The sequence below is a fragment of the Thalia democratica genome, chromosome 5 (assembly GCF_965202585.1).
Source record: "Thalia democratica chromosome 5, ktThaDemo2.hap1.1, whole genome shotgun sequence".
In the NCBI taxonomy this organism is placed as follows: domain Eukaryota; kingdom Metazoa; phylum Chordata; class Thaliacea; order Salpida; family Salpidae; genus Thalia; species Thalia democratica.
The window spans coordinates 73,782,540-73,800,612 of NC_139169.1; the positions used below are offsets into that span (position 1 = coordinate 73,782,540).

At 25.8% G+C, this 18,073-nt stretch overlaps 2 protein-coding genes across 2 annotated transcripts; both read left to right on the forward strand.

Moving 5' to 3' along the window:
- The first annotated feature begins 369 nt into the window (after window positions 1–369).
- On the forward strand, window positions 370–1,252 carry LOC145836878 (peptidase inhibitor 16-like). Its single transcript, XM_082944651.1, has 2 exons — window positions 370–592; window positions 1,104–1,252. Exons 1-2 carry the CDS (start codon window positions 370–372, stop codon window positions 1,250–1,252), a joined length of 372 nt encoding a protein of 123 aa, XP_082800777.1.
- A 5,911-nt stretch (window positions 1,253–7,163) lies between these two features.
- LOC145835725 (leucine-rich repeat-containing protein 23-like) lies at window positions 7,164–16,520 on the forward strand. The gene is made up of 8 exons (XM_082943432.1): window positions 7,164–7,302; window positions 10,927–11,039; window positions 11,369–11,543; window positions 12,123–12,201; window positions 13,014–13,147; window positions 13,966–14,102; window positions 14,472–14,548; window positions 16,100–16,520. The coding sequence occupies exons 1-8, from the start codon at window positions 7,186–7,188 to the stop codon at window positions 16,267–16,269; spliced, it is 1,002 nt and encodes a 333-aa protein (XP_082799558.1). The 5' UTR covers window positions 7,164–7,185; the 3' UTR covers window positions 16,270–16,520.
- The last annotated feature ends 1,553 nt before the right edge of the window (window positions 16,521–18,073 follow it).

The following is an 18,073-nucleotide window of genomic DNA, read 5'->3' on the forward strand; positions in this document are numbered from 1 at the left end:
TCAAAAGGTTGATACATGTTTAATGCACGACTCTTACGACTTTCAATAAATTTATTTATAAACAAAATATTTTAAATTATTAATTTAATTTTTGCTCAAACTAAAGGTGAAACCTGAAGTGGCCAACATGATCAAACTGAAATGGGACGCCAGACTTGAGCACCTTGCCCGGAAACACGCCAAAAAGTGCCTGTCCACCAAAAGCAAACCAGAAACCAGGACCTCGAAAAAGTACAAGACAGACATCGGAAAAACGTCCACCACACCGATGGCGCCACAGAGCACATCTTCAGCTACGAAACGGACCTGAACGACGTGCTGTACGATCTGTACTACGACTCTGATAACTTCGAATCGAAAAACGCCATAATGGTCGATGAAGACTACGACTTTGATGGTTTCGCGCACGAATCGAAAAACGCCACTTTTTTCAATGAAGAACGGAGCTTTGGAAGAGCTGTTGAAATGGCGGTGAAGTCTTGGGAGAAGGAGGGGAGGCACTACAGGTATGAAGATGACGAGTGTGAGAAAGGATCCTGTGATGGGTACAAGATGATTGTGAACGCACGAACAGAAGCTGTTGGCTGCGCAGGTGTAGACTTGTTTAAATTAGATTACATTATCTTTTCTTTTTGACAAAAATTAACATAGTTACAAAGAAGCAAAGCTTCCTTACTTTTTTATAAAGAAAAAACCTTAAATTACTTTTTATTTGATTACTTCAAATTCTTGTTTAATTGATCAAAAAGCTGAAGTACAAGCTATTTGAGTTTGCACGGTTCTCTTTTTTTTTTAACAAATTATAATTCTTTTCTAAATAGCATATCCTGAAAGCTTACAGCTAATAAATAACAATGCCATGTTTTTTAACCGTTAACTTATATGAAACTTTCTAGGTATTAGGTCTGCTTGAATGTTAAGAAGGTGTTTTTATGTGTATTTTTGATCCTTAATTTCATTACCAAGTAGACTTTTAAACCTTAGAAAATACAATTCAAAAAACTTTGTTCTAGAACAAAACTCAAACAACTTATTGTTTAAATCTAGATAAAAGTGTAGTAATTGACATTTTACTTTCAACAATTGAATTAATAAATTTTTAGTACGAAAATGTGATGTATTTGATGGAGAAAAAGTGGATCCAGTTTACTTGACAGTTTGCAATTATGGTCCAGCTGGTAAATATAAAGGTAAACCTTACATTAATGGTAAAACAGGTTCAAAATGTCCAAAAAGGAAGAAGTGTTTGTAACATTCAAGCATAAACATCGTGTAGATATTAAACTTGGAATTTTTTGGAAAAAAAGTAAACATGACCAAATGAATAGAAAATATTTTTTGTTTGATTTTTGAACAACTCGCAGTTTTTTCTAAAGTATAAATGCGTATACTATGAATATTTTTTACTTTTTGTATACATATTACATGCTTGTCAATTCATTGATCTACTAAAATGAACTTAAAAATGCTTTTTGAATTACTTAAACATAATTTTTCAACTATCTTTTTCTTTCCATTAAACCTTGTGTAAAACTAAAGATTTAAATTATGTAATACATGTTATGAAACTAAAGTTTTCTAAACATGGTACTAAAATATAATTTAATAAGAAGTTTTTGGAATCAAGCTAGATTGGAACTTTGTCAGCTTGATCCGAAAAGCTTCTTACTCCGACCTGTGAAATAATTTTGTCTGTACAGTGCGGCTTGAAAATTTTTTTAAACATGTTTGCCTTCGATACATAACGCTGCCCGTGAGCTAGTGTGTGTAAAATAATTAAACTTAAGTATATTTTCACACTGTTTACAGAATTTTGCTTTGTAAGTCCGCAACGCTACACCAAAAGTGTTGAATTACTTTATTTTACCTGTAAAAAAAGCATATACATACAGCAATTTTTTTTAAACTTTATCAGTTAAAAGTTAGTATTTTTAAAATCATTAATCTGCAATGTTATTAGGATGATAAAGTACTTCTTTTTGTGAAGTACTTTATATTTAATGCTTCTTAAAAGCAATTGAAACCTGTCGTATCCACTAGAAAAGCGTAGAAGCGCCACTTACTCTTCCTGTAGGTAAAATACTTTACACTATTTAATAAAAAATCAAGATATTCTAATAAAGTTATCAATTGAAAAATATATAACTAGTTAATACTTAAGTTTCCTAAAGCCATCTGTTAGCTGTAATAAACTAAGTAAAAATGAATATAAATAGAGTGAAAACCATTATAAGCTAAAAATAAAACTTAAGCTACATTTTTTAGTGATAAACATACCAAGCTATGTGTCTAGTTAAAAACTTAAGTTTAAGTAGCTAAAGTTTCAACTATTTAAAGTAAGTTATTTTTTTCAGCCAATACACAGAAAATATTTAAAAAATATTGTAACAATAATTCTACAAGTATCATCATTAAAAATTAATGTTTTTTGAAAGAATTAAGCAGATCATAACTTTAAAAAACAATACACCTACTATTTCTGACTGTTGCACAATTTTGATGGTAAATTTAAGCGGACAATTCTTTATTGAACGATTAAAAAACACGCTCAAAAACTTGGTCTAAATAATCGGTGCACAAAAAAACCTTTTAGTTTTGATTTAAAACGTACACAATAGTTGTTAAAGAATTTACCATAATTACCATTACTTATCATATTTATTATTTAATGATCAAGTTATAAAAGATTTGTTATCTGTCCAAAATATTTGCTAAACTAACAATGTGCATATCGCTAAAAATAAATGAAGCATGGCACGTAAAGTAAAAAATGAGCTGTGTATTTAGTAATCAGAACTTTTTGTATCGGAACTTTTGTAACCCTAGAATGATAAAATTAAAGTTCTTTTGCACAACTTTTCTATATTAGTAACTAAATATACAGTAGGTCTAAAATGTTTACAAAAAAGATAATGAAATAATTTTTTTTTACAATGATTTGCTTCAAAATACAAATTGATTTTTTTTGGTTAGACTTTTAAAACCAAAAAATATGTGTTCAGAATTACCAAAACCATTAAAATTATGTTCTTGTTAGTTTTTTTTTTTTGTCAACTTATACATCATAATTATGTACTTTTTATAAATCGAGCAAATAAGTTTTGTAGTACGTATTTGTTTTTTTTTATCTTACACAAAATGAAAAGCTATTTTGCTTCTCAAAAAGTGCGAAATCTAACTTTACTCAATTTTTAGTTGCCATGAAGTTTACTATGCCACTAAATTCAACTTGCTGTTTAAAGTTACTTAAGAATAATAATAAAAAAACATTTTAAAAGACCAGCAACTATGTTATAATTTTTTGCAGTTATTGCTCAAATACTTTTTAATTTTTAGATAGTAACTATTTAACAGTTTTCCTAATTTACAATTCACAGTTTACAAAAATAAATATTCAAAAAGAAAAGCTTTTATTTTTAATAAAAACAAGAAGTTATTTGTAATTAAAACTTAATTCTATTTTTATTAATAAACGTCTTCTTCTCTAGTAAAGATTTCTTAAGAAATACATTTATTGTTTCATGGGATTGAGTTTGAGACTGATGTTTTTACCATTAAAAAAATATATTGAACTGGATTAAAACTAGAAAGTATATTTTGTTTTTTAAATATTTTCATTGATTCTACCTCTAAGAAGTGTTGTGTATAGAAAACCCATATAGTGTTGCAATTTAAACCTTTAAATAATATATTTAAGGAAACTGTTATTTGCAAATCTCAAAGTAAGATTTCACTGGCAAAAATAAAAAAAAGATGAAAGCTGCCACTAAATAAATATTTTTCTTTTTGATTTTTTTTTTGTGTAGGTCATGGGTTTGATCTAGCAACATTGAAATCAGAGAGTTATTACATTAATTTTTAGTTAAGTTTATGTAACATTTACTTCTATTCAAGTTAGATGTTAAATATGTTCATTTTTTTTTAAACTGATACTCTATATATATTATTTAACAAACCTTGAGTTTTTCATTGATTGAAATAAAATAATATCCAAGTTGTGTTCAACAATTAAACGGACCCCATAAGTAAACAACTGAGTTAAATTATATCATTAAACACATGGCAAAAAAAGTTATAAAAAATATTTCAATTAAAAGCATAACAAATATGTGAACAATACCATTAAAGTTTTCAAGTATTGTTTTGTTTTTGAGGTCAAAAGATAAATTGCTTTAACAATAGACGTTTCTATAGTTAGCTGAATATTTGCATCCTTATATTCATGTTTATATCCTAGGGCACCAAACCTTAAATTGAGGTTGTATAGTTTTAATACTTTATATATGTGTTCTTGTAAGTCGTCTTAACCTAAACTTGAAATTAAAATTTTTAAAAAAGCATTTCTGACGTCATAATTGACACTTGAAGACAAAAAACCTGTATTAACCGTCTAGTAACGTATATCCTAGGGCACTAAACCTTAAATTGAGGTTGTATAGTTTTAATACTTTATATATGTGTTCTTGTAAGTTGTCTTAACCTTAACTTGGAATTAAAAAAAAAAAGCATTTCTGACGTCATAATCTGTCATAACTTTTACAAAAAAGTACAACCTGTCATATTACAAACAACTAACATAATAATTGAAAATGTTTAAATTGTAATAAACATCTTTATAGAAAAAAAAAACACTCAAAATTGTTGGTCCTAGGACCTGGTGCACGACAAACCTTTTGGTTATCGTGGGTGTTTTCCATGAGTTTTATTAACTTTATACTAATTTTTACTAAACATTGGTGTTTTTATTTAAGGTTTGGTGCCCTAGGGTATACGTAACTAGGGTTTTTACGGGTTTTTTGTCTTCAAGTGTTGATTATGACGTCAGAAATGCTTTTTAAAAAATTTTAATTTGAAGTTTAGGTTCAGACGACTTACAAGAACACATATATAAAGTATTAAAACTATACAACCTCAATTTAAGGTTTGGTGCCCTAGGATATAAATATGAATATAAGGATGCAAATATTCAGCTAACTATAGAAACTTAACAATAGCAGGGTTGCCACACACTCAGGGAATTTATAGGTTATAGAAAATCTCAGGGAAACTCAAAGAATTTTGATTTTTTCTTTTTTACTTACAAAAACTCAGGGCAGTTTTGGTTTTTTCTAAAAATTTCATGAAAATTTTTAATTTTTTTTTTAAATCTCAGCAAATTTTTTTCAAGATCTAGAATGATATTTAGTTATCCAGCTTCAATATTTTGTTCAAACAAGTTAATTTTAATTATTTTTAAGTGCTTGTTTAGAAATTTTTGAAGCCTTGAGGCTATTTCTTCAATATTCTTAGAATTAACATTGTAATTTTTTTAATAAATAATAAAATTTTTAAGGATTTGAAGAAACCTCAGGGAAGTTTAAGGTTAATAATTTATTATTTTTGAGAATAAACAATTACTCAGTTTCACCGCAGAGCAGATTTTCAAATTGTAAGTCTGTAGTAAAATAATAATGTTAAAAATGACAAATAATTAAAAATTGTTTTGAGTTAAGTTTTTATACAACAAAGATTAATAAATAAGTTAAAAATTATATTGATGCTAAACAACCTTTAATTTAAAAACTATTAAACTATATCTATAAACAATACAATTAAACCATGGTATACAATAGGGTTTTGATATTTAATGGATTTAAAAAGATAAAAACTTTTACAGAGTTAGAACTTTGGAGTAGTAGATACATATTATCAAGCACACAGTTCTAATAATAAATTAATAATGTAATAATGTTTAAAATAAAACCAGGGAGTAAACATTAACAATTTATATGAAGCCTTGTTGTTAACACAGTTATTTTATGATGACAAAGAATAAAATGTCTTTTTGTGAAAAATATTAGATAAGCAAAAAATAGAATGAGGGTTAGATTTCAGAGGTTAAATTTAAAAAATAAGATAAAAATTAATTATATTTAGTTGAGAGATAATCAACGAGAGTATAAATTACTAATAATCCAACTCTTTGTGATCATAATATAACTGTGTTAACAACAACAATGCTTTCATAAAAATTGTTAATGTTTACTCCCTGGTTTTATTTTAAACATTATTATATTATTGATTTATTATTAGAACTGTGTGCTTAATAATATGTATCTACTACTCCATAACTTCTAACTCTGTAAAAGTTTTTATCTTTTTAAATCCATTAGATATCAAAACCCTATTGTATACCATGGTTTAATTGTATTGTTTATAGACTATAGTTTAATAGTTTTTAAATTAAAGGTTGTTTAGCATCAACATAGTTTTTAACTTATTTATTAGTTTTTGTTGTATAAAAACTTAACTCAAACCAATTTTTAATTATTTGTCATTTTTAACATTATCATTTTACTACAGATTTACAATTTGAAAATCCGCTCTGAGTAGTTGTTTATTCTCAAAAATAATATATTATTAATTATCAATCTCCTATTAGTGGATAGATTACTGTGTCCTATTTATTTGTTCTAAACTCCATAGTTAAGTTTAAGGTTACTCAGGAAAGATTTTTGACTTAAAGAGTGGCAACCCTGCAATAGTCTAAATTGTTCTTTAAAGTTTACTTTTTTAAAAACCAAGCTTTTAACTTTTTTAAACTTGAGTTTTGACAAGATTTGGTTAAAAAATACAGTATAAAACTTTTCCCTAAAATACAATTCATAACAAAAAAAAAACATAACCTTAAAAAACTTAAAGCACTTTAGTTTTGATTGGTACAAATTTTCATTGTGATATGTCTGCCTGATGAGTCCTAATGAGGACAAAACCAGGTCACAGATTGTCACATGGACTGTTTTTGATGATTGTAGGGTGCAGTCTAGTGCTTGTTTAATCTTATAAAGCAAACATTTTACAACTAAAAAAATATAGTAATCAACAAGTATTTTATATGTCAGTAATTTTTCTTTCTATTTTTAAAAAAGTGATACAATAACAGTCTTTTTAAGCAACAGTTTAAAACATGATTATAAACATTTTATTCATGCCTTTAAATCTTATATTGTCTCACTTTTATAAACATAACTACAATTTATAGTGTATCTGCACTCATATATTGAAATGTTGATATAAGTTTAATTTCAAAAAATTAAATGTAAGTATCAATATAGTAACTTATTAAAACTAAAATTTACCCATACCTTAAAGTTTTAATTTTAAAAATAAATTTAAGCAAGAATACAGTAACTAGTTAAAACAAAAATGTCTGATGATTCATCCGAAGAGTACAGAGGGGGAGAGGAGGAGCACCAGGAAGGAGAGGAAGAAACTCCTCAGCTGATGCAGGGAGGGGAGCAGGGTGAAGGGGAACACGACGCTGTTAGTGTTTAAACATGTTGGAATGTTGAATAAAGACTATTATCAGTCTATGTTATGACGCTGTTAGTGTTTAAACATGTTGGAATGTTGAATAAAGACTATTATTAGTCTATGTTATGACGCTGTTAGTGTTTAAACATGTTGGAATGTTGAATAAAGACTATTATCAGTCTATGTTATGACGCTGTTAGTGTTTAAACATGTTGGAATGTTGAATAAAGACTACTATCAGTCTATGTTATGACGCTGTTAGTGTTCAAACATGTTGGAATGTTGAATAAAGACTATTATTAGTCTATGTTATGACGCTGTTAGTGTTCAAACATGTTAGAATGTTGAATAAAGACTATTATTAGTCTATGTTATGACGCTGTTAGTGTTTAAACATGTTAGAATGTTGAATAAAAACTATTATCAGTCTATGTTATGATGCTGTTAGTGTTTTTTTGTAAAGTTATACGGTTTAATATTTCAGTTTTTTTAAAGCATAGCACAACCCTATGTGTTTTTAATTAACACTAAACATCTGAAGGGAAACATGTTGCTGTTAGTAACATTCAATTGCATGTTATAAAATTGTGAAACTATTTAAAATCAACAAGTTTTTTGTCAGTTTAAATCTTTCAATATTGTAATGATACAAAGTTATTTGAAAGTTCTTTTGAGCAATAAAACCGTTTAAGGGTAACATGTTGATGTTAGTTATTGTTTAAAAGTAATATAAAAAGTATCTTTATTTGTTTGCTATTTTAAACAATAGAGACTAATAGCTTAAAATTAATAGTAAAGCTGTTTTTTTACTTTGTTTAACTTTTAAATTGATATATTCGTTTAAATAATTTGTTATAGTCTCAAAAGATAAAATTTTAGAGTCTTTGTTGTGAAGGCTGGCTTAAATCCTCACTTATTTTATAACATTTATTTTTAGTTTATTTACAAATTATTTTCAATATGTTTACTAATACTTTTATGATAAATCGTTTGAAGCTATTTTTAATTTTTTTATAATATTTTTGCTACTTTAACTGATTGCTAATGATGCTGTTTGTATTTTTAAAATAATAAGATAATATTGATATTTATTTAAACATATCCTTAGTGTTTGTTGTTTTTATATGGTACTCAACATATAAAATTTAAGCAGCTCAGTATTTTTATATTCTGAGTAATAATAAATTATTCACTAAGATCAGGGGTTGGCAAGCAATTGGTTCTTGCAGGCCAAATTTCAATTTTTAAAATTTTCCGCAGGCCGCAGGTTTAATTAGTTTTTATTTTTGTTGAGTTTTAGTCACGTTTAGCTACTTATAGGGGTCTATTTAAGATGTATTTTTATTTTATAGTCTAAAATTAATATTTAATATAATACTTATGTCCTAATTTAAATTATTTCTTATTATAAAATATTTTTTTCATTTCATTACCACCTAACTCTTTAACATTGAAATAAGCCGTCTATCAGACGTTTTGTGTTTAAAAAAAAATAACACGATACACAACAATAAAAGATCAATTACAAACTAGTGATGTAATAAAAAAAAAATAATAATAATAAATAATAATAAAGTAAAATTTGATATCCTTTTCTAGTTTGATTTCATTAAGTGATTTTTTTTCTTTGTTTTCCAGTATTTTACATTTTGTAAATAGCCATTTCACGTCATTTACAAGCAACTCTCACTGATATCTGTAAAAAACTAAGCTCAAAAAACAGATGTGGATCACTTTGTACAATTTTTATATAATCAACTTCTATTTCTTTAGTTATTATTTTATTTTAAGTTCTTAAAAATAATCTTTCTATATTCAATACATTGCACAGCACGTATTTAAGTTTCAGTTATTTTGTTAATTTAATTAAAATATAAACAAAGCTTATATTATTAGTTTAGTTTAAAACAGCGCAAGTTTTTGTTTTAACACCTTTAAATCTATTAAAGTTTTCTTGGTTACCATTTTTTGAAACAAAAAAGTTACAATCAGTTGCATCAAGCCAGTCAGTGTTTTTAAAAGATAAAAAAAATTTAAAAATGGCAAGATTGAAAAACTTTGCCATTAAAAAGAATAATTTACAAATAAAAAAAATATTTTAGTTTTAGTTTTAGTAAATAATTTTTGATTTCTTTTAAATGTTTCTTTGCAAATTGCAATATAGTGATAATGAAATTATAAAAGATTTTTTTTATAATTACATGTCAAAGAAAAGACCTTATTTATAAAGAATTGACATGTTAGTAAAACATTGTAAAGTTTGCACAGTGTTTGTACACATAAAATCTTTATAATAAATAAAATTTCTTATTGCAGTGTCAACTTACTGAATCTAATAAACTTTCCAATCCAAGTGGGTAAGTTTTGTATACAATCCAAGATGTTATTGTTCGAAAGGAAAAGCAAAATCTAAACTTCAAAGAAAAACTTCTAGAACTACTATCTGTCTTTTTTCACATATTTAAGCTTTAGCAGTGAAGATAATAAATGAAGTTATATCTAGGTTTTTAAAAACAAAATTAATAAAAATACTTTTTTTTTTTTAAGTCAATTTGAAATATAGTTGTGTCTAGCTGGCCACATTTACAGCGGGCCGCAGATTTTCACTTTGAGGTCCACAGTTTGCCGACCCCTGACTAAGATAATACTTTTTTCGTGTTTTTACTAGCATTATTACCTGAATGGGAATTTTGGTTAGATGTTTTTTAGTTTAAAAAAATTATTGAGACATGGCCAATATAATTTTTAAACTATTAAGTTTATGTCTATTTTTAGTAATTATTATTTATCAGTTTTATCAAAAGTTTTCTATGTATAACATTCTTTTTTTTTATTGACAATTTTCTTAAAAATTTAAGGATTAACTTAAAAAAATTAGTATTAATGCAAAAATTTTTACCTACATAGTTTTTTTAAGGTTATACTGAGAAAGTTTAAAAATTATTGCTCTAAAATTGCACAAAAAAATCGATTTTTGGTAAAAAATTTTTCCAGTTTCTGCCTACCACAAAAAACCTTTAAAGCTAATAAAATTTGATAAATTTTATTTCTGAGTCAATTTTTTTTAAGTGTAAAGCTACCTGGTAGCTTTTTATAAATGTGAAAAAAAGACAATTATCTCCCTATGTCCTAAACCAATTTTCCGATTTTTGTGTACTTAACTTGGTTATGTGTTTAAATTATTGTTGTTTATATTAAAACTTAGATTGTAGTTTACAAGCTTCTACTATTTATACTATTTATAAACTTCTGTGTCAAAGTTACATAAAAAGAAACGTTACTTATAAGTTTATCACATATTGTAACCAAAATATTTTTTAAAAACAACTGTTTTTTAGATTTTCTTCAGTTTTACTGTTTAGTTAATTTCCTCCACCTTGACAAGAGCTTGTTCTTTTTAAGTTTGTCTTTATTTACACTGTACAGTGAAGAACACTGTATAAAAAAAGAGAATAAATAAATAGGTTTTTTTTTGAATTCATTGTTCAGAAAAAAGTTGGACATTTTGTATTTTAAAAAATTGCTAAATCTATCTGGTTTTTAAAGTATGCACAATTAGTAAAAAAAGGTAGCTATGCTGTTAAATTTGTTTGAAAATACCCTCAAAACTTTTTATATCTTTTTTTTCAACAGAAAATACCTGATAACCCATTGAAGCAAGAATATATTCCTGAATGTCTTTCTCTGTTGTGCAAAATAGGTAGTGGTTTGGAGCATGCATACGTTAGATTTGATGGAAAAGAAAGGTTTATTTGTTGCTGTAGACTTTCCAAGTAGCATTGCCATGGTTTTGTAACTTAATTTAAAATTATAAAAACTTTCATTTAGTGGTTTTAAATGTTTAAAATACTGAAATCCTAAAACATAGATTTGTACTTGTAATTTTAAGCTGTTGATTTTATGAAAAAAATGTTTGAAGAATATAGAACATTTAAAATTGAACCCAAAGTTGTTCGAGTTTTTTTTTAGAGTTTAACTAAGCCTACAATAAAAAAATTACCAAGTATCTAGATGCTTCTACAAATTAAAAACCATAAAATGCATTGTTACCATACTCAACAACATTATTTCACAGAGACTTCACAAACATCGACCACCTGTCCACCTACCCCCACATCAGGTACTTGGACCTGAGCGGTAACCTCCTCACCGACATCTCCCCTGTAAAGTGTATGGACGAGCTTCTTGTGCTCAACGTTGGAAAGAACAACCTCACATCGACGTCGCTGAAAACAATGAGCTATTTGCAAGTAGGTTTCTAAAATTTTTAATATGCTATGTTTTCTTTAATCAGTTTTTAAATAACATTTATTAATTTTTGAGAACGTATGTTTTTAATTTTTTTTTGCACTGAATACTAACGTAAACACACCAGTAGAGCGAAAAAAGAAGCAATTAAATTTCTAAAAGATTTTATAAATTTCATATCTAAGATTACAGTTTTTTTAAACTTAAAATTTAACAGTATTCAAAGGCCACTTAGAAGTTGATAACAAGGTTGTACTAATACTGAATTTATTAGAGCTCATTAAGTTTCAGCTGATTTAAATGAAAAGTTTATCAAACCAAAATTAGACCTTGAAAAGTTTTATTTGATTTTAAAAATGTTACAATAACACTTTTAGCTTTAGTATTTATTCTTTAAATGTTTTTTTTTTTTGATAAAATGTCTCCTAACTTAATTTTAATAGTTAGTTTTGCTGTTATACGAACAACATTACCATAATACCTTCAAAATACCAGTGTCAACGGAACAATCTAGAATCCAAAATTTTGAAGCTAGTAATTAAAAAAAATCTTGTGCAGTAAGTAATTTGTTTTTTTTTTAGAATGCTGATTTTTCTGCCAACAAAATAGAAGAAGTAGAGGGTTTGGAACATCCGATGCTTGAAAAACTCAATCTAAGCTGTGAGTTTTTTTCTCATTTTTTAAAGTTTTTACATTTACAAATTTAGGTAATTACAATATGGTTGTTTTATGAAGACTATAACATTAAGGTTTTTAAATATAAGTTTAAGCAAGAAAAGCTTTATAAATTTTTATCGTTTTTATGTAAATAACTGTTATCAGTTGCTAACAATTCTCAACTAACTGTAAGTACAATTACTTTTAGCGAATCTACGCACATTTGTCCACAACAAAAGTACCTAAACAAGGGGTGGAAAATGTACCTTATTAATTGCTTGTTTTCATATAATGCGTTTGATAAATGTCAGTTTGGGGACTTTCCAACTTTATTTGTATACGAAAACAATTTCAAATTGTACATAAATATGAAAATTTTTGTAATAAAAGTTTTTATGTATAATTTTTTTTTTCTTTGTTCCTTTCCAACCTAAGTTTAAAATTGTCTTGCATTGTATTAGAGAAAGATTTTTCTCTAATTCCTTGCAAGACAAAATCAATCTTAAGTGGGAAAGGAACAAAGAAAAAAAAATTTTACACATAAAAACTTTTATTACAAAAATAAGAGGTTTATTGAGTTAAAATGAAACTTTTTCACATAAATGTTGTGAGAAACTAAACATTGTTTGATTAAAAAAATAAAGAAGGGCTAAAACACCTTAAGGGCATAGGGGGATCCAACTTTTTTTTTTTTACTAAAAATAACATTGGATCTTATATGAAAATCCAACATACAAACTAATAAATGAATAAGTGTTCTTAAATAAATATTCAGTTGTTTTTTTTATAAACATAAAAACAACTATATATTACAGCAAACAATATTGAGAGGGTGTCAGGGCTGAACCCTGAAGTTCTGATAAACCTGACGACACTCGAGTTAAGAGGCAACAAACTATTAACGCTAGATGGCATCACAGAGCTCCGTTCACTGAAGAACTTATATCTGGTATGTTTCTTACATTGCATAAAATAGTTATGTTAAGCTTATAAAAAGATTTGAATTTCGCGTTTTATTATCAAAAACTTTTTTTTTTGCTTTTCAAAAGCAAACTATAAAATGAATTGCTTTATATAGCAGAATAAAAGTAATAATGTAGTATATTTGACCATGACTAATTTTTGAATAGCGAAAGCGACCATATTAAAATCAATTTAAAACTTATGAACAAAAAAATAGCTATTAAATTTAACATTGCTTTCATATATTAAATTACGATAATATAAAGTTATAAACAAGCATATCTAGTTTGAAATTTAAAACGAAATTAAATTTATTTAAAAATGAATTTTTGATTTTTGAAGTTAAATGAAATGTTTTTATGATCTTAAAACCTGTTTTATATTTTTATGAGTATTTTGAATTAAAAAATACATATTAGCTATTTTTTTTGTTTTCTTGAGTTCATTGTGTTATAAAACCAGGATAACGAACGAAATTAATCACGCTTATAAAATCTCAAACACTGTCAATATTGTCACAACAAAAATTAAATCCTTAAATCAAATGTTCAAATATAGATATATATTTTTGTGTATTTAGTTTCATAGTTTACTTTTAAATGTAGTTTTTTTGGGTTGTATTGTCAACTAATAAAATCATATATAGATAGGATCTAGTTTTACGGTAGTAATTGTATGCAGAAAATAAATGAGCTTCTTAAATAAGTTGTTCTGTAGTAATAACTTCATTTAGTCAAAACATATTAAATTTGTACAATATAACAGTTCAACTTATTTTCAAATTAACAACTTTTTAATTTATAGGCAGCAAACAAAATAAACAATTTGAACGGAATTGGCAATCTAGAAAATCTGCAGAAACTACACATTAGAGATAATCAAATTAGCGACTTGACTGGCTTCACCGCTAAGAACAAGAAATTAAATTACATTAATTTCAGGTTTGTTTAATTCCAGTTATTTGTAAATTTTTTATTAGCTAGTTTTATAGAGCCTCAATTATGATTGTAATGTATTGTTGCAAAAAAGTAATTCACAATGTATTTTCTTGAATAGTTTAATTAACTTATAACATTTTTAAAAATTATTTTTAGTCTATAAATGACCTAAAAATGATTTTTAGTTAAATTTAATATAAAAACTATTTTTAAAAAGCATTTTAAAAAATGCTTATTTTAATATTTGATTGTTAAAAATTTACTTATACATAATATTTGAAAACTAACAGGACAAAATTACTTAAATAAACTTTAACATTCATATTGGAATTATTCTTTTGTTTATGTAATTATATTTCGCTTTTATTTTAGGGGAAATGAAATAACATCATTAGAAGAAGTTTCGAAGCTAGCAGTTTTGCTACAACTAAAAGCTTGCATTTTAAGTGGTTAGTAACTATTTTTGAACAACTTAGTTTTTAATAACTAGAAAAAAGTTTAAAATATACAACTAAACTTTAGTTTGCGAAGAGTTTATTTTACTAAAAAACAGTTTTAAAAATTTCTAAGTTTTTAAATTTGTAGAATAGCATTTCGAAAATGTCTAGTTAATTTTATTGTTTTCTTTTTGAGGATAATAACTCTTTTTAGTATACAAACACTAGTTTTTTTCTTTAACTTATTTTTATTAGTATAGAAATAAAGTTTAAAGCCAAATTGTGTATATTTTAAATATACTTCTCTTAGATTGTTGCAATTTCGTATAAAATTGTTTTTCTTTTAGTATAACACAGTTAACACTGTTTTAAACACTCTTAAACACTATGAACTGTAAAAGTCAGTTTTTATGATACTAAATTATTAGTTAAGCACAAACTTACTTAAATACTTTATTGTTACTGTTTCATTAAACTTTGATTTTAAGAATCTAAGTTGTAGAATCTAATATAAAACAGAACTTTATTCAATCTCTTGAGAGCGATATATGTCATATTAAAACCATTACTTAAAATACAAAGATTCAATGCTTTTTGAATGTAATTCAAAAGAAAATCGTCCTTAATCGTTTTGAGAGCAAAACAAGGCATATCGAATTTTTTTTTTAGATTAGACTTCAACTACTACTTAAAATACAAAAACTTGAAGCTTTTTGCACTTTTACGCATTCAGAGCAATTTTTTGTAGTTAACACAAACAATCAAAGAGCTTTTTTCATGTAATTTTAAAGTGAAAACTGTGCTTCCTAGTCTGCGGCTCGTTACGAAAACATTGGCAGATGTTGGTTAAAATGAGCTTTGTTCAAAAAGATAGGTGTTGTGGTTGATTATGTTCTGGTTGTCATGGTAATTGTACGAAGCAGTTGTTTCTGTTCTTTTTTGAGTTTGAAGCTTAAAAAATTATCTTTAGTTTTAGTCTAAGAAAAAATTTGAAAATTATCAAGCAGAAATTTTATATGATTAAGGTGTTGTATTTATTTTAGGATTTACTTTATATATATGTACATATACATTACAAAAACAAATTAAAAAAATTATGCAAACAGACATAAAGATAGCCTGCATGTTCTGATTTTTCACAAAATAACTAAAATACATTACCATGTATCAATTTACTCATAAATAAATATTAACTTATTATATATACTCATTAAATTAATACATAGCTATTACTTATAAATAAAATATATTAATTTACAACAACTGTATGTTAAGTTTTAAAGTACTTTTCATTATAAATCTCTTTTTATTTACAATACTACCATTGGGACACGTTCAACATCCACCCGATCAAAATCCACCCAGTCAAATTCAAGAGCCGCTTACCGATCGAGGCTAAGGGTTAGGAGTAACAGTGATAGTGAAAAATAAATTTAAAAAATGGAAAATTTATATAAAATAGATAAATAAAAAAAATAGTTTGGGCGGATTTTGAACGCGGGTGGATTTTGAAAGTATGCCCTACCATTTAGTATTATTTAATTACATTATTACGTCACACAGACAACCAGATAGCGGAGGAAGTGGAGAACTTCCGGGTGGAGGTGCTGATCCTGCTGAGGAAGCTGGAGAGGTGCGACAAGGATCCGTTCGCGGAGGAGGAGAGGCTGGAAGCCGAAGACCTGTACGAGGTCAGGAAGCAAGAGGAGAACAAGAGCAAGGAAAATGTTTGATTTAAAAATAATTTTTTAAATAACTCTTGTTGGCAATGTTTATATTTTTTTAAGGAATGTTGACTGTATTTTTATTTCTAATTTTTACCATCGACTGTTTATACATGAGCAAGGAAAATGTTTGATTTTATTTACTTTTTAAATAACTCTTGTTGGCAATGTTTTAGATTTTTTAAGGAATATTGACTGTATTTTTTTTTAATTTTTACCATTTACTGTTTATACATGAGCAAGAAAAATATTTGATTTTATTTACAGTATGTTTTTTTTCAAAAGTTTCTAGTTTGCAATATGATTTTTTTTTAAATTTCTGACTGTAAAAATTTGATGTTGTTTAAAAATTTAATATAATCTGTATGTTAGAAAGCAAGGATTATATTTGAACTCTTTTGAAATTTGAAAAATAAGGTTTTAATTTTATTTAAGCATAGAAATAAGTGACTTTAAAACATACATTTTCAAGGGAAAAACAAAGATGTTTAGACATATAGTTTTAGTTGCAGCTAAAATGTTTTTTTTTAAGTCTACAATTTTTCACTGTAACTTATATTTTTGTTCTTTACTTTAATAGTTGTTTTTTTTATTCATACTGTGATACTTTTTGAAACTCATTTTTATTACATTTTTTTACAGCTGTATATTTTAAGTTTTAATACAATGGTTGTTTAAGATAAATTACTCAGGTTAACAATTTTGGTCAGTTGTTTAAAAACAAAAAAAAAAGCCCATGGTGTATATTTAATTTAATTAAAATAATGATACGGGCTACATATTTTGTAGTTTGTATATTTTTTTGACTTATATGATCTCCAAATTTTAACAATACTTCTCCCTATTATTTTTTAATAATAATTTTGATACTTATTTTGTACCTGTTTTAGTTTCAAATAAATTTTTAGATAGTTTTTTCAATTCCAAACAGTATGAATAATTATTGTAACATTTGTTACCTAGTACCAATGTAGTATATCTATTTAAATTTTTGAAGAAACAACTTTACTTTAATTTTAAGAGTGTCAAACATTGTTTGAAAATATATAAGTAAAGTAAATAACTACATTTATTTACTTTTGGCGTTTCTTAACTAATGTTAAAATAAACTACCAATATGTTTTCTCTTTTAAAGTTTCACAAAATTTAATGCACAAAAGTATTTAGTCAAGAAAATTCTTAATTCCTACAATGAACTTCAAATATGGAAACAAAAAAAGGAAAGTAAAACAAAAACAAGTTAATAGTTGTATTAATTACTACTTATAAGCAAAAAATCGTTAGCCACTTTTTAATAAGTTTATTAAAACTTTTTTAAATCTGTGAAACATTTATTTAAATCACCGAATAAGGGCGGATTTAGGCTTCAAAACTAAGAGTAGCACAATTTTAACTTGCATCAGATAAAAAAAGTTCTATAAACTAAACGCAGTAAAAAGAAACTGCAACTTATATACTGAATGCTTTTTGTTTGTGAAATTATCGGACATAATTTTAAGTTTTTAATTTTGGTAGTTTTTGATTATTTTTTAAAAAACCTACATTGAAAAATTGTGAATTATTTAAATGAAAATGTTAACATTGTTTAAAAAGTTGATGCTTCGTAATAACTAATAAATTTAACTTTAAACTACTTTTAAGATTTTATGTTTGACTTAAAAAGACTTGGCGTTTTACAATGATAAATGCTTTAAATTCATACAATTTTGTGTATAAAGTTATTAATGTTTTTCTGTACATCACTTCAAATAGTCACGTATGTTTAAACTACAACAAAATTTTAACTGCTAGTAGCTACTCAAATTAGTTGAAA

Coding starts and splice junctions, on each gene's coding strand:
- LOC145835725 (XM_082943432.1), top strand. CDS start 7,186: ATGTCTGATGATTCATCCGAAGAGTACAGAGGGGGAGAGGAGGAGCAC. Junction 7,303..10,926: donor GTGAAGGGGAACACGACGCT/GTTAGTGTTTAA, acceptor TTTTTTCAACAG/AAAATACCTGATAACCCATT. Junction 11,040..11,368: donor AGATTTGATGGAAAAGAAAG/GTTTATTTGTTG, acceptor ATTATTTCACAG/AGACTTCACAAACATCGACC.
- LOC145836878 (XM_082944651.1), top strand. CDS start 370: ATGGTCGATGAAGACTACGACTTTGATGGTTTCGCGCACGAATCGAAA. Junction 593..1,103: donor AGAAGCTGTTGGCTGCGCAG/GTGTAGACTTGT, acceptor ATAAATTTTTAG/TACGAAAATGTGATGTATTT.